Source organism: Macadamia integrifolia, chromosome 8 (assembly GCF_013358625.1).
Source record: "Macadamia integrifolia cultivar HAES 741 chromosome 8, SCU_Mint_v3, whole genome shotgun sequence".
Classification (NCBI taxonomy): domain Eukaryota; kingdom Viridiplantae; phylum Streptophyta; class Magnoliopsida; order Proteales; family Proteaceae; genus Macadamia; species Macadamia integrifolia.
Genome location: NC_056564.1, coordinates 361,267 through 377,114, shown reverse-complemented (window position 1 = coordinate 377,114; position 15,848 = coordinate 361,267). Strand labels below are relative to the sequence as shown.

The window sequence follows — 15,848 nt, the reverse complement described above, 5'->3', positions numbered from 1 at the left end:
TGCGCATATTATATGAAGCAATTTATATTGCTGAACTTTATGATTAAGGGGGGAGCTAAGAATAAGCCAAGGTGTGGGGTGAGGGAGTGAAAATTTTTGGGTTGATGAACCTCGAAGCCCTTATTTACATGTTAAATTTAAGAAATCTAAGTTTGTTAAAAAAAAAAAAAAATCTCTTAAATTACTCCAAAACATACATAGGACTATGGTAGGGTGTATGGACATATATCAAAGGGTATGTTGCATATGATAGGTTTTATTGGATTTAGGTTTGAAATTTAACATTTGATCAGTCCACAATATTATACCCTAGACATCCAATGGTCAAATTAATCCTATATCAGTTTTTCAAATGGCAAAGATACAAGGTATACTCATATCAAAATCAACACATGACAAGAAACCTTTAGTCTAGGTTGTAAAATTAGTTAGGGGCTGAACCAAAATGACTGATTGGATCGAATTCCTTGTTGTTTTGTTTTTGATTTTGGACAACTCTAGATTGGGATTTGACTTGAACCAATTGCGTGACCAACTAAAATTTATCAAATGGATCAAAACTGGAAACCCAATAAAAATTGATATATTATAATATTTTTTATTTGTGAAAAAAATGAATAATATATTGATAATGGATTGTTAAGAGAAACTGATAAAGTGCCAAAACCAATCGGACCAATAGCTTTTCATTTTGGTTTGGATTTTTTTTTTAGAACAATTAGTTTTTGTTCAGTTTCATTTAGTCCCATAAATACTTAAAAACCAATTAGACCAATGAAAAAAAAAAAAGGTTTAATCTCTTGTACCAGCAGTCTTTGTGCCCAAGTCAATGGCCATTAGTTGTCTTTTAAGGAATAAAAGTTACTTTATAATGAAATTTAATTTTAATGAAAACTTTCAAGCATGACCAAATGGTATGAATGATATGGGAAAATGATATACATGCCACACTGCTTTCACACAATTTTTGTCTCTCCTCCTAACTTGTTTTCTCCTTCTTAACCATGTAGTCTTCTTTCAGCTCTCGATTGGACAGTTGGAGATCTAGTCTCAGAAGTTTTGAGCTTATGCTTCACTTTTTCTTCTTTTCATTTTTTCCTTCATTAATAGCACAGAACATTTATGCCTATTTCTAGCTTTCTGGTTGTCTTATATTAAGGCTTTCTCGTGTTTGGTGGATCAAAGCACCACTTTTCTTGTAAATAATGAGTTTGAGGGATGAGACGGTTCTCCTTGAACATTTTTCATAAATGGAATTTTCACTTTTTTTTTCTTTTTATTTATTTTTTTGGTCAAAATTGAATTTTCTTTTCTTACAAAAAAAAAAAATGAGGGCCTCCATGTTTACACCTCTTGTGGCAACCCTTTTCTGTGAATCTATTGCTTTGGTGTAGAATTTGCCATTAAATGGCGAGCAATGTATAAATCCCTGCCCGAAAAACATATATTACATAATGATCCAACAATGAACATGATATGGCAAGCAACTAATAAGCAAATAACTCAAGGGAACATTTAATCAATCCGTTTAATTTAAATAACCTAACAAAGTTTTTATATGAGTTGGAGTCTGGATGGATAGTTAATAAAGTGAAATCTAGGATAGAGTCTAGGTCAAATAGTCTATTTGTCCTTTAATCATGTGTTAAAGCTTATGATACACTCAAAAATATTGTCTAATGGATCTGCTCCATTCTTTGTTTTGATGCAAATAACATTCCCAATAGGAGAAGAATATAAAAATGCACAAAGTGAATGGTGAGAGACGTCTAAAATCTACATTCCTGTAAAATTATTACATCTGAGACTGATTCTGAGATTTGATCCTCATCTAATATAATTCAATCCACATCCAGTTAATTCCCCAGAAGATATGCAATTAGGGACTCCAAATCCTTACTTTTGCTATTAATCTTGAATAATAGGTTAAATGTGTTGGAAATTCCAACCATTATTCAGTTCCTTTGGACTTGCTTCGAGTCTTGTTGCTTCATTCATGTTAGTAGGTCTGAGAATGTCATTGTTCACTCTATTTCTAAATGGTTGTGTTACCCCCTCATCAGGGTCTTTCGGAATCATCATTCCTTCAAGAACTTCTTAAGTTTGTAAATCAATTTTTGCCCAATGAGATTTACATGAAGAAACAAATGTCATATGTCCAATGTGATTCATATACACAACATTTATAACTTATAATCAAACTGGTCTTAATCTGATTTGATATATCCAAATTCATATTTATTTCAATTGGATATGAATAAATGAATTTGTTTTTAATTAGATAAGATATTGTCCTATCGAAATTGTCCTTTGATCTAACCAGTTATGAATCATATCTACATTAAAATATGGTCATTGGCGCCTATTTGCAAGCAAAGGAATGATAGAATCTCCTATGCCATACCAATAATATTACAAAAAATGATATTATCCATACGAGATCCACATAATAAGAATAAAAATAAATTTATTTTATTTTATTTATTTATTTATTGTTATGATTTTCCCTTATAATTACTACTACAAACCATTAACCATCACAAAATGACTGGGGAAAATCAAGGTCTCCTCAAATCCTTCATGGAGATGACTCATATGGGCCATGTATGATGATGAAATCAATAACGGGTGGCCCCTTTCCACCTTCAATTTTTAGCTACGAAGGGGGAAGAGGTGATATGTATTTGCTTTTAAATTATGGTAATTTACAATGCCACCCCTTAGAGAATGCCAATATTAGAGGGACACCCCCTCTCTTTCACCAAATTAGACTCGGACCCCTTGCCGTCAATCTCTGTTAAGCCAAAAGGTAAAATAATCGTTATACCCTTTTCACTAACAACAAAAACCAGTACCAACAGCAAAGGCGTACTTACCATCATCAGCCTTCGTCACCAACCTCATTGCCATCATCTTAACTCTATATGGCCGGTTGCGTTCCACTCAGCAGTGGCTATGGCAGTAGTAATAGCAGTGGCAACGATCGATTAGGTAGGGCCCCCGGCTTCGACGACAGGAACATCGCTTCGAGTCCCCCTTCCCATGCCAACATTTGCAACATCTATCATCACCACCGAAACAAAAAAAGGGTGAGGAAAAGAACCGTGTGTGATCTAGATCTCTAAACCAAGGATTCTCAAAGTGATATGGCCTTGCAGTATGCGGCTTCTCCGGTCTCCCCCTTGTTCCTATTGAAACGAGATCAAAAACAACGCCGACCCTACCATCACCAACACAATAGCTAACTTCGGGCAAGGAGATGGGCTCCTGCTCCTTGCCCCTACCGGGCCTTCTCCAAAATTGATTTCAGAAATTTTCCTTTTTAACATGTTAATGGTTATTTTGGATTCTTGGAGATGGGCTCCTGCTCCTGTTTCAAATTTTCTTTTATTCTTGGAGATGGGCTCCTTCTCCCTATTTCAAATTTTCTTTTAACATGTTGATTTTCCTCCTACAAACATCGACATCACAGAAGATGATTGCAGCAGCCACTACTTGGTGGGGTAAGAAGACCTAGAGGAAAAGAGGATGGAAGAGAAGGAGGGGTAAGAAGAATAAAGTAGCAACCACTACAGAAGAAGATTGCACTAATATCATTGACATCACTGCAGATGCAGAAAGGAGGAAATGGAGGAAGAGGGAGGAAGTATACCTGTTGTCCTTGCTGCTACTTTGTCATTCGGCATAAAGGGGAAAAACAAGAAAGTCAGCTGGCTCTCTGGCTATTTTCTTTAGCAAAACCCTAATCAGGATGCCGATGACCCTGATTCAGCCCTTAGTTTGTAGAACTATAGTCTGATAAAAGTGAAATAGGGAAAGGGTTCTCAAATAAGGCCGACACAATGGGATCAGCATTTGTCGCCGTCCATTGCCACCCCTCTTAACAATTGCCAATAGAATGGGGACCAAATCGATAGATTTGGGTGAAAGAAATAGGAACTTATTATAAGGGTATTTTAGACACTTCATATTTAATAAGGGTATTTTGGTATTTAAAACAAAATAATGTTGCTAACATCAGTATATATGGTATATTATTTAACAATGACTGATGGTAGGGGGTTTGAGTTTAATTTAATGAAAGAGAAATGATATCCCTATAATACTGACATTCTCTGAGAGGTGACGTTGTAAATTACCTTTAAATTATGAGAATTGTCAAAGAAGATGAAGTCACACACAAGGTGGATGAAAATGCTACAAGGGATAGAATTCAATGAAAAATCCACTCTTTCGGCACGCCACATTGGTCTGATGTAGCCCATCGCCAAACAATTCCAGACAAAAACCTCTCTCTCTCTCTCTCTCTATCTGTACCTCATTATTCCTCTGGGATGACTGATTGCTGAGACGGACATGGAAAGAGAGATTGTAAACAAGACACCAAACATGGGATTGGGGAGAGAGGATTAAAATACAATTATGGGGCTTAAATACATTTTTTTTTATGGTTTTCGTAGAATAAATACATGTAATCAAAACACATAAATAATAAATATGGGTAAGGTGTGAATAGAGTTTTTATTTTTGGGTAAAAAAGGTGTGAAGAGAGCTATTTCTTCCTAAATGTGAATTTTTTAAATATTTTGAGGGGAATGAAAGCTTCGCCGGGAAAGAATGGGTGGAAAGCACTACCCACTGGTGCCGTTTGAGATGCGAGTAGATACCGAGAGGAACGGAATCTTCTCCGTACTTCTTCTTCTTCTGCTAATGCTTCTCATACTCCCCGTTATTTAGCGGATTACCCACTTCAGATGAGTTCTTCTTCTTCTTCTTCTTTGATTTTTGTTCGATTTTGATTTGAGGAATCTTTTAAGATGTTTGCTATTTTTCTCTGATTTTTTCATAAAGAACTGAAAATGGGTATTTATGTTTCTGGAATTTCTGGTTTGTTTTGGGCTTCTTCACGACTGTTGATTTGAGAAATTAGGCGGTTTTCATCTCTCCTTACCGTCTCACTTGTTTTCCGAATTGGGTTCTGTTTATTTGATGCTTGAATCGTTCATCGGATGCATTCTTGATGATTCAGGGATCGGTTAGCAGGTCTTATTTAGGGTTTGTGGCCATTGATGTTGTTGTGGTTGGTGAATTAGGGAACCTGTTTGCTCCCATCTGTTGTTGAAACTGAAAGTTGTGCTTTTGTCAACCAATCTACTATTTGATTTGATGTAAATTGTATATGTTTCATCCTTTCTTTTGTTGAATTGATCCCTGAGATTTTTTCTGATTCTCTATGGGGGTTTATGCTTGTTTTAATTGTTTACTTTTGGAGACACTGAATTGCTTATGACCCTCTTCAGTCTCCAGTAAGGGATTTAGGAGGTTATTCCATTGTTTTTTATTTTCTTGGAAGGTTACAAATTAAACCTCTAACGTTTTCCTTCACCAAATTCCTTGAAAACTTACTCACCGTTTTTATCGTGGGTTTGATAGTTTTTTTCTTCTTTTTTTTTAAACATATTTTGGTGGAGGGGAAAAAAAAACTAAATTTTTTTAAGGAAATTCATAGATTTGCGATCAATTCTATAATTTTCATTTTGTTAAACTTTTTAGCTTTTTGAGAATAAGGAGTAAAATTGTTCTTAGAAGAAAAAGAAGAAACATCTGTGGCACATCTGTGGCGGGTTTTGATTGCTGGAGAGACCGATTGATATGCCTGGAAGCAATTACCTTCTATGAGAGTACCTGATAGTTCACTTCTAGATCTCATAGACAAGATAGATCTTGGATCCCCTTGGAGAGGAATTGATTTATCCAGTATGTCGAGGGAAATCTGGATGTCTGACAATGGTTGCAGGATGTGTTTTAATTGTGAAATGCACTTAACAGAGTTCAGCCTTCACAACCATTGTCAAAGCTGTGGTCGTGTGTTGTGCGGGAAATGTGTGCAGGCAATGGGTGCTTCTGTTGTATCAGTTGGTTGCGAAACCATCAAGGATGGGAGGCAAGTCAAATATTGCAAGTTCTGCTTTGGGTCTAATGTTGGGCATGAAGCCGGGGGACATTACGTTGATAAAATTGATCATTCATCTACCCAGTGGAGTCCCGAACTGGCAGTTTCCTGTTTAAGTAATGAAATTTTAAATGTTGAAAATAATAGCAAAACGTTTCAGAGTGATCATCTCACACACTTTCTTGAAGAAGAAAGTCATGGTTCTTCTCCCTATGCAGTGACTGCCAGCAGTATGGAATCATCCATTAGTTACCTTTCTCCAGTTTCCATTCGCTGCTCTTCTAACAGGTGTGTTACCTTCTTCTTCTTCCCCTTTTTTTTTTCTTTTAATTTAATGTCCAGTAGAGTAAGCAATAGTGAATCTTTTTCATTAGTTTGTAACTTGTGCCATAGGGGGGCTTTTGAGTTCTTTGTCTAACAAGTTTGCTTCTTTTCGTTGATGCATCATGAATGTTTCATATCACCATTTCATATGAATGTAGGAGTGATGAGGAAGATGGAGAGGATACTCGGGAGCATTTCTTGAGTCCATCAAGTGAATACTGGCAAGACTTTTCTGATATAGATTCAACTAGTGTTAGCACTAGATATGAGTTTTACAGTGTCACGTCGGGAGGTTCAAGTCCACTGGGAAGCCCTTATAGAATGATTCGCACTCCTAGAGCAGTTTATTCTGTACAACAGGTGCAGATGGGAAACGCAGAGTACCAGAATGATGCCTCCCTTGATCAAGAGACCATGACCGATTTAAGAAGGACAGAAACAGAATGTGAGGATCCAGAAACCAACGATTATTTCTCTGATGATGAAGAGGTACAGCAGCCATTAGATTTTGAAAACAATGGTATGATTTGGTGTCCTCCACTGGCTAATAATGAAGAGGATGAGTCAGAGAACAATTGCTTTGAATATGATGTTGAGGAGGATGATCTTGGAGAGACCAGTGCAATGTTCTCATCTAGTAGTCTTAACAGCGATATGTTCCCAGTTGCAGAGAAGCTGAATGATGGACAGAAGGAACCTCTTAGAGTTGTGATACATGGGCATCTTAGAGCTCTTGTATCACAATTGTTACAAGGGGAAGGCATCTGTATAGGAAATGACAATGGTGGGGAAGATTGGTTGGACATAGTTACATCAGTTGCATGGCAAGCTGCTAATTTTGTGAAACCAGATACAAGCAGGGGAAGCAGTATGGATCCCGGTGATTATGTAAAGATTAAGTGTATAGTGTCAGGAACTCGAGGTGAAAGGTATGGTTTTTAACAAGCTAAGGTGTATTTTGGATACTTGACATCTTTTCCTTTTTCCTGTTTATTTATTGAAACTGACACTTTCATTTATTGTTTTTTGCCTTTGCTCATAGCACCCTTATTAAGGGAGTGGTTTGTACAAAAAATATAAAACACAAACGCATGACGTCACAATACAAAAACCCAAGATTGCTTCTCTTGGCTGGGGCATTAGAGTACCAGAGAGTTTCAAATCAATTGGCATCTTTTGATACCTTACTCCAACAGGTTTTTCCAGTCTTATACATCTTTATTTCCTCCTAGTTGTCGTTAGATTAGTCAATAACATTGAAGCTTTTTTATTTATTTATTTATTTATTTTTTTTATGAGATAGGAAATCGATCATCTCAAGATGGTTGTTTCAAAGATAGAGGCCCATCGTCCTAATGTTTTACTAGTAGAGAAAAGCGTGTCTTCATATGCTCAGGAATATCTTTTGGCGAAGGAAATTTCTTTAGTATTGAACGTAAAGAGACCATTGTTGGAGCGCATAGCCAGGTGTACTGGTGCTCTTATTGTTCCATCAATTGATGATTTCCCCAAAGCACGAATGGGACACTGTGAAACTTTTCGATTGGAGAGAGTTTCTGAAGAATGCTTTTCTTCAAATCAGCCCAATAAGAAATCGTCTAAGACCTTGATGTTTTTTGAAGGTTGTCCAAGGCGCTTGGGTTGCACGGTAATGTTTACACAGCATCCTTTTTATGATATTTGTCATTATTAAGATATGAGATTCAACATAAGATTGTTCTATCATCAATTCAAATTTCAGGGTTGTATGACTTGCTTCCTTCCGTGGAGAAGGTTTCTTATGAATTATGATTTTATGTTATGTCTAGTTTATTTTGAAATCCTCTTCCAGATTTGGATAAGGGAATGATATTACAGGTGCTTTCATGCCATTATGTAATGTGGAATCCATGCCTAGCAGAATCTTGCACCATTTATCGTAAAAGGTTGTGAAGTAGTCTAGAAGCACTATATGATGCTTATTTGGACACAATTTAATTAATTTATTCATTTATTACCACCTTGGGTCATGCAATCCCCAATATTCTCTAGTCTCAACTCTCAATACCAAACTCAGCATTGAGCATGAGGATCTCTGCTTCAAGTTACAATAATATTTGGGAACTTGTTTGTGAATGACCCATGAAGTCGCCAAAGAGCAGAGAGAGAATGCTGAGAATTGGGAAAAGATAGGTTTGAGATAACTAGAAGAGTGATTTCGGGAATATATGGATTAGGAGGAAGAGGGTTTGGTTTTCCTCTTGTTGCATCACAAGGAAGGGATGCAGTTTGTCTTTTAATAATAATTAATACACATGTGATGTCAGGGATTGACACAATTTTATCAATGATCTCCATTACTGGATAGTTGGACCCAAGATTATTAAGGTGTAAGCTGATCCAAGGTGATGTAGGACCTAAGTTTAATTAGGATCTTCATTATTGGGTGGTTGGACCCAAGGTTACTAAGGCGTAAGGTGACCAAAGGCGATGTAGGATGGTAAAAAGTCAAGGCGACACCAACAAGGCGATGCCTAGGCATGTAGGCGACCAAGGAGCCAGTCCAGGCTGAGCCGCCTGGAGGCCCTGGACGCCTAGGCGTCAGCTTGATAACTATGGTTGGACCGTTCGGATGGACTGCCAAGGCTCAATGATCCCATATATATATATTTTTTCTCTCTCAAAGTTTCCATTTGAAATTGAAGGATTGGGCAGTTAAACTTTTTCACTCTGCTGCCAAAATGGTATGAGGCACTGACCATTCTCAACAACATTGGTCCATGGATAAATATGCACGAGGGAGTGGGGAGAATGGGGTTTCCTTTGGTTATGGCATCAATTGTAATTTTGAATGAAGGATGGGTTTTAATATTTGGTATGACTCCCTCCTGGACTCCTGGTACATATCTGTCTAGTTTACTCATTTGTTGAGTGACATACCAAACTCAATATCGAGCACGAGGATGAAGAATTTCCTTGCATATTGTGCAGTTTCTTATTTCATTCCATACCTTTGATTCGGTTGTCTAATATCAACTACATGATGGTCCTGAAAATCCTTTTCCCTAAGCATGCTGGCATGGTTCCTATTATAATTCATGTTGCTAGTTTGACCTCTTAACTCTTCCCCCCCACCCCCCCTGTTTGTGTGTGTGTGTGTGTGTTGTCAGGTAGGATGATTCAGCATTGATCAACTTAATCTATTGTTTTTCCATAGGTCCTTCTGAGGGGCACATGTCGTGAAGAACTAAAGAAGGTTAAACATGTAGTTCAATATGCAGTATTTGCAGCCTATCATTTGTCTTTGGAGACCTCCTTTCTAGCTGATGAGGGTGCAAGTCTGCCTAAGACTTCCCTGGAATCCCCAATTACAATACCAGAGAGGGTGACTAGAGCCGATCATGCCATTTCTGTAATCTCTGGAGCAACTCTGCCTCCTGTTTGCCCGGAACTAACCCATGAATCCCATCCTGTCGGTGCATGTGACCCACTGGTGACATCATCTTATCAACCAACTACAGATGTCTTAACTCAAAATGAGAGACTCACAGGTCTTTTGACATTCAGAGAAATTGAACCCATATGTCAGCACACTAATTCCGGTCATATGTCTGCATCCTCTCCTGGCGCTATTGACCCTGGGGTTGGAATGGAACTCCATGGTTCACACATTGAGCATTTATTCCCACTTGTTCCTAAGCAACCATGTACCCAGTTGCAATATGATTCCTTAAGGGGCTCTTCTGCGCTTCCTTCTAATACCGGAAGTCATTCTCAACATGTATTGCCGGAAGCCTCCATTCTAGAGGACGTGACTTTAAGAAATCATAGGCAGCAAGGAGGAGTTCTGGAGCTCATGAAGACTGAAGAGGTTAGTTTGAATGAGGTCACGGGGGAATATTTCTCAGCTGCTGACAATCATCAGAGCATATTGGTTTCCTTTTCTAGCCGTTGTGTGCTGAAAGGAACAATTTGTGAACGATCACGGCTCTTGCGTATTAAGTTTTATGGAAATTTTGATAAGCCCCTTGGAAGGTTTCTGTGTGATGACTTGTTTGATCAGGTTTAATTCTGTAACTTGGTTCTTGCTGAACTTTATTGTATTCATTTACAGTGTGGAATCTTAAATTCATTGCTTTTAACATTGCCAGGGAACCTTCTGCAGGGCTTGTAATGAGCCTCCAGAAGCTCATGTTCTATGCTATACTCACCAGCAAGGCAGTCTTACAGTAAATGTTAAGAGCATTCCCTCACTGAAGTTATCCGGAGAGCGCGATGGGAAGATCTGGATGTGGCACCGATGCCTCAAATGTGCACATAAGGATGGCATTCCACCTGCAACTCGTAGAGTGTTTATGTCAGATGCTGCATGGGGGCTTTCTTTTGGAAAATTTTTGGAGCTTAGCTTTTCCAATCATGCAACTGCTAATCGTGTTGCAAGCTGTGGTCATTCTCTTCAGAGGGACTGTCTTCGTTACTATGGGTATGTGCCATGAAATTTGTCTCCCCTAATCTTCTCCCCACAAAATAGAAGAACTGTTGATCATGATTGTTTCATCATTCTCTCTAACAGATCTGGAAGCATGGTTGCATTCTTCCGTTATGCCCCTATTGATATCCTCTCTGTTCATTTACCTCCCTCAGTTTTGGAATTCAATGGCCACACTCAACAAAGATGGGTCCAAAAAGAAGCAGAGGAGGTTTGCAATCTAACTGCTAGTCGAGTACTACTTTCAAATTATGTTCAATATGTACTGACTTGTATCTCTGCTTCTTACTGTTCGGTTCCAACCACTCTTAGTGGATGTGTTGGGTTTAAACTTGTTGCTTCATCTGGCTTCAATCTGATTTGATCTAAAAGCTTGAGCCTGTTTTGGCATCTTTTTTGTTTATTTCCCCCTTCCTTTTGTCTGTTTGGTAACTGTTCTGTTATCTTGGTAAACTTTCTTATTCCAATTTGATCTCATTCCGATGACTCTACCTCTTTTGTAGCTTTCCAAGAAAAAGGACTCCTTGCATGCGGAGATATTTGATGTACTTCGAAGCATTGAAAAGAAAAGTACATATGTTGGGCATGAACCTGCAGAGATGACTGAATTTCATAATCGTGTTATGGAGCTGAAAGATCTTCTGAAAAAGGAGAAAAATGAATATGATGTAAGTATCTCTTACATATTTGATCTTAACACATACTTTCAATAAAACTTTCCAACTCACTGATGTCTATATCTTTGAACCCCCCACCCCCCCCCACCCCCGCGGTATTATTCAAGCGTTCATGCATTGAACTTTTCTTACTTGCATATTGACAGAATTTGTTACAACCATCTAGCATGGAGGATCGGCACCCAGGTCAGACATCAGTTGATATTTTAGAGCTCAACCGTTTGGGACGCTGCCTCTTAATTAATTCTTTTGTTTGGGATAGCAAATTATGTTCATTGAACTCTCTTCTTAGAGCAAGGAGTTCAATTTCCAAGTCTCCTTCCGCTCAGGAAATGTCAACTTATGTCAAGTCGAGATCATGGACAAATGAACTTGGCTCTGGTCATGAAGAAAATAAGTCAGAGCTGATGGCAGAGCCTAATTTGCAACCCATGGAGATTGGCTTAAATCAACTGACCAAAATGGACTCGTCAAAAATCATGTCTCTCAAGGGTGGTCATCTTGAAAGTCTCGAGAGGACCTCTGGCCATCATCAGCAGCTGCTGGACATACCAGTAGATGGAGAGGTTCCAGTCGAGAATACATCCTTGGAGAGGGTCCCCTCTTCTGCCTCGAATCTTTCTGATAAAATAGATTCAGCATGGACAGGTAGGGGGCAACAACCTATGGATCCTCTGTTTCTTCGAGCATCACAACCTGATGGGAACCATGGTGGGTCCGTTGGTGTTAGAAGTCAGAGGAATCAGCCATCTGTCAGAAGGATCATGTCTCCAGTGAGGGTATATTCATTCGATTCTGCATTAAGAATCCAAGACAGTATACGGAAAGGACAGACTGCATTGCATTTGTCCTCGCTTAGGTCTTTACAAGCTTCTGGAGATTACAGGGGTGTGGTTAGAAATCCTGTTGCTAAGATGCGAAGGACCTACTCTCATGTCTTGACAAGGGAGATCAAGAAATTAAATATCATCAATCCCTCCCCTTTTTTCATTTCCTTTGCTTCAGTTATGGCTAGTGAAGGGGTTCGGTTATTACTTCCACTAACAGGCAAGAATAACATTGTTGTTGCTGTTTATGATGAGGAACCCACCAGTGTGATTTCCTATGCTCTTATTTCCAAGGACTATGAGGAATGGATGGCTAAATCGGATGAGCATGAAGGAGTATGGAGTGCAAATGAGAGCAACAAAGAGGATGCCTACAATCTATCAGGTTATTATAATCATGTGTCAGCTTCTACATTTTCAGTTTTGCAGTCCTTCAGCTCTTTAGACTCCGATGACATCCTCCAAAGAAGTTATGGATCTGATCATGTATCATCGACATTAGGGAGCATGTTCTCAGATCACAAGAGATCTCCTCATGTGAAGATCTCTTTCGAGGACAAGTCATCTACCACAGGCAAAACAAAATTCGCGGTGACCTGTTATTTTGCTAAGGAATTTGATGATCTTAGGAAGAAATGCTGTCCTAATGAAGTGGATTTCTTACGTTCACTAAGCCGCTGCAGAAGATGGAGTGCTCAGGGTGGGAAGAGCAATGCATATTTTGCCAAGTCATTGGATGAGAGGTTTGTTATAAAACAAGTCACTAAGACAGAGTTGGATTCTTTTGAGGAGTTCGCACCAGAATATTTCAAATATTTGACGGATTCTCTTGCTTCAGGAAGCCCAACTTGCCTTGCTAAAGTCCTTGGTATTTATAAGGTTGAGCCTTGATCTGTGTTGTCGATTGTGGATTGTGGAAGCTCTTTCATTTTTCCCATCTGCTTACATATATATTCTCCTTGACAGGTCACTGTGAAGCATTCGAAAGGTGGGAGGGAGACAAAAATGGATTTAATGGTGATGGAGAATCTCTTCTTCAGGAGAAGTATCTCAAGGGTTTATGATCTAAAGGGCTCTTCTCGATCTCGCTACAATCCAGATACAACAGGGAAGGACAATGTGCTGTGGGATATGAATTTATTGGAAGATGTGCGCTCAAAACCCATATTTCTTGGGAGCAGGGCCAAGAGAAGCCTCGAGAGAGCAGTTTGGAATGATACATCCTTTCTAGAGGTAAATTTTCTCGAGCTTGTGATATAGATGTATTATTGAGATAATTTGTTTGCTGTTCCTTCTGTCATTCAATATTCTCAATTGCTTCTCTTTTATCCTGGTTCTGTTATCTCAGTCAGTAGATGTTATGGATTATTCATTGGTGGTTGGAGTGGATGAGGAGAGGAAGGAACTGGTTTTAGGGATCATTGATTTCATGAGGCAATATACATGGGACAAGCATCTGGAGACATGGGTGAAGGCTTCAGGTATTCTTGGTGGCCCCAAAAATGAATCTCCAACAGTTATCTCTCCCAAGCAGTACAAGAAAAGGTTCAGAAAAGCAATGTCCACCTACTTTCTTACAGTTCCTGACCAATGGACCCCTTAAAAGTGCTTTTTTTTACTTTTCAATTATTCCTTATTAATTTTTTTCACAACAATGAGCTGATCCTAGATAAAACAAGTGGATCAGTGTCAATTGTTATTGTTGTAATCTACTATCTTGAATAAAAAGACTTGAGTTCAAGCTATTTTATTCTGATTTTTTTTTTCATAGGACATGACTAAAATTCACAGCTAATTGAGGAGTTGTTTTGAACATGATAAATTGTGTGAGAGTCGTTTGAGGTGGTGGTATGGACATGTCACGAGAGTCGTTTGAGTTGGTGGTGTGGACATGTGCGACAGATTAAGACCTTTGAATGCTCTAGTACAAAGGGGGTGATTTGATTCAGATTGAAGGAACTAAAAGAGCCAGAGTGTAGACTTAAATTGACCCTAGAAGAAGTAAGGAAAGACATGCATAGCTTAGAAATAATAACAATCATGAATTTGAATAGAATTGAATTGGAAACAAATGACTCGATTAGTTAGAGTGAGATTGATTGGGGTGAGTTGAGAGGCCTAAAAAAGCTCATGATGAACCTAACCCAGGTGGGCTCAGGTTTGAATTGGAAACAAATGATCTATTCCTGCATGAAAACAAGTCTCAAGAGAAGCTCATCATATGTGAGGACTGATTGAGAATTGAGGACCCAGAAGATATTCAAGATCACAGCTTTCCTTCGTGCTTCCGCAGACTCTGTGTTGTGATATTAATAATTTTGCCACATGCTTTATTACTAATCTTAAATATCATGCACTTGCTCATAATATTGAATTTTGTTACAATTTCATCCACATGGGAGTGTTTGGTGGTTCTCTTATTATCTGTTACACCGAGTTTCCCTTCACTCAGGGTGAAAATATAATTTTTTTAACTCGCGGCATATTAACTTCTGGATTGGACTGGAAAAGGATAGTTTGGATTCTAACTGATAGGCGGCTAAAGTTAATAATGAAACTCACTTGCAATCCAATTATAGGGAGGGTTACATTATAGTGGATGGAGATAAATTTGGACTATGTACAATGGGGTGGGAGTTTATAATAAAATTTGTATGCTCAAGAGTCCAAATCATAAGGTCACATCATGGTGATGAATCCAATCATAAGGTCGCATCCTGGTGGATGAAGACAAGTTATACTTGTATGTCTTATATTTGAGTCACATCTTGATGGATGATGATAGATTTTAAATTTGTTTAGTAGGAAGTGTGATTTTATAATAAACTTCACCTATCCAAGAGTCCAATCATAAGGTCACATTATATTGGATGAATATAGTTAAACTTGTCTACTGAAAGCCTAATCATAGAGTCACATCATGGTTGATGAAGACAGTTTTTCAATTTGTATAATAGGAAGCACGAGCTAATAATGTAACTCATATGTCAAATAATCCAACCATATGATCACCTCATAATGGATGGAGACAAGAGAAATTTCTCCACCCAAGACTCTAATCATAGGTCACATCATGATAGTTGAATATAAGTTAAACTCGTCCGTCCAAGAGTCCAATCATAAGATCACATCATGGTAGATGAAGCTATATTTGTAATTCATATAACAAGAACAAGAATAGGGACAGGAACAAGAGTTAATAATGAAATTCACATGTCCAAGAGTTTAATCATATGATCACATCATAGAAAAGTTCCCCCCCCCCATAGGTAAGAAATGAAGATAAGGTTTGACCTCATATAATAAGAGGTAAGAGTCCAATCGCAAGGTCACATGATGGTGGATGAGGATATTCTCTCTTCATCTCCAGCAACAAAAACTTTCTCCTTGTATATTTCTGATAAGTAGGTGGATGAACATCTATTTTCTTCCAAATGACAAGTTTGAAGAAGCTGAGAGTTTGTGGATTGGAAGACTCCAAAGTTTTTATTCACATGTCAAGTTTCACACTAATGGAGTTAGCCACATGATAAATGAAAAAATTAAAATTTTAGGACTAACCATAATATATGATGTTTGGGTAACAGATGAGCATGGAC

At 38.2% G+C, this 15,848-nt stretch overlaps 1 protein-coding gene across 2 annotated transcripts; it reads left to right on the top strand.

Annotated features, from left to right (window-relative positions):
* Positions 1-4,350: 4,350 nt before the first annotated feature.
* LOC122086367 (putative 1-phosphatidylinositol-3-phosphate 5-kinase FAB1C) lies at positions 4,351-13,994 on the top strand. Of its 2 annotated transcripts, none has more exons than XM_042655141.1 (11): positions 4,351-6,241; positions 6,436-7,206; positions 7,320-7,473; positions 7,581-7,925; positions 9,474-10,319; positions 10,408-10,739; positions 10,830-10,956; positions 11,249-11,413; positions 11,569-12,992; positions 13,088-13,128; positions 13,216-13,249. In XM_042655141.1, the coding sequence occupies exons 1-10, from the start codon at positions 5,676-5,678 to the stop codon at positions 13,107-13,109; spliced, it is 4,752 nt and encodes a 1,583-aa protein (XP_042511075.1). In that variant the 5' UTR covers positions 4,351-5,675; the 3' UTR covers positions 13,110-13,128; positions 13,216-13,249. The 2 variants fall into 2 exon arrangements, with proteins under 2 accessions (XP_042511075.1, XP_042511074.1); XM_042655140.1 differs by adding an exon at positions 13,598-13,994 and having other exon boundaries at positions 4,482-6,241; positions 11,569-13,128; positions 13,216-13,482.
* The last annotated feature ends 1,854 nt before the right edge of the window (positions 13,995-15,848 follow it).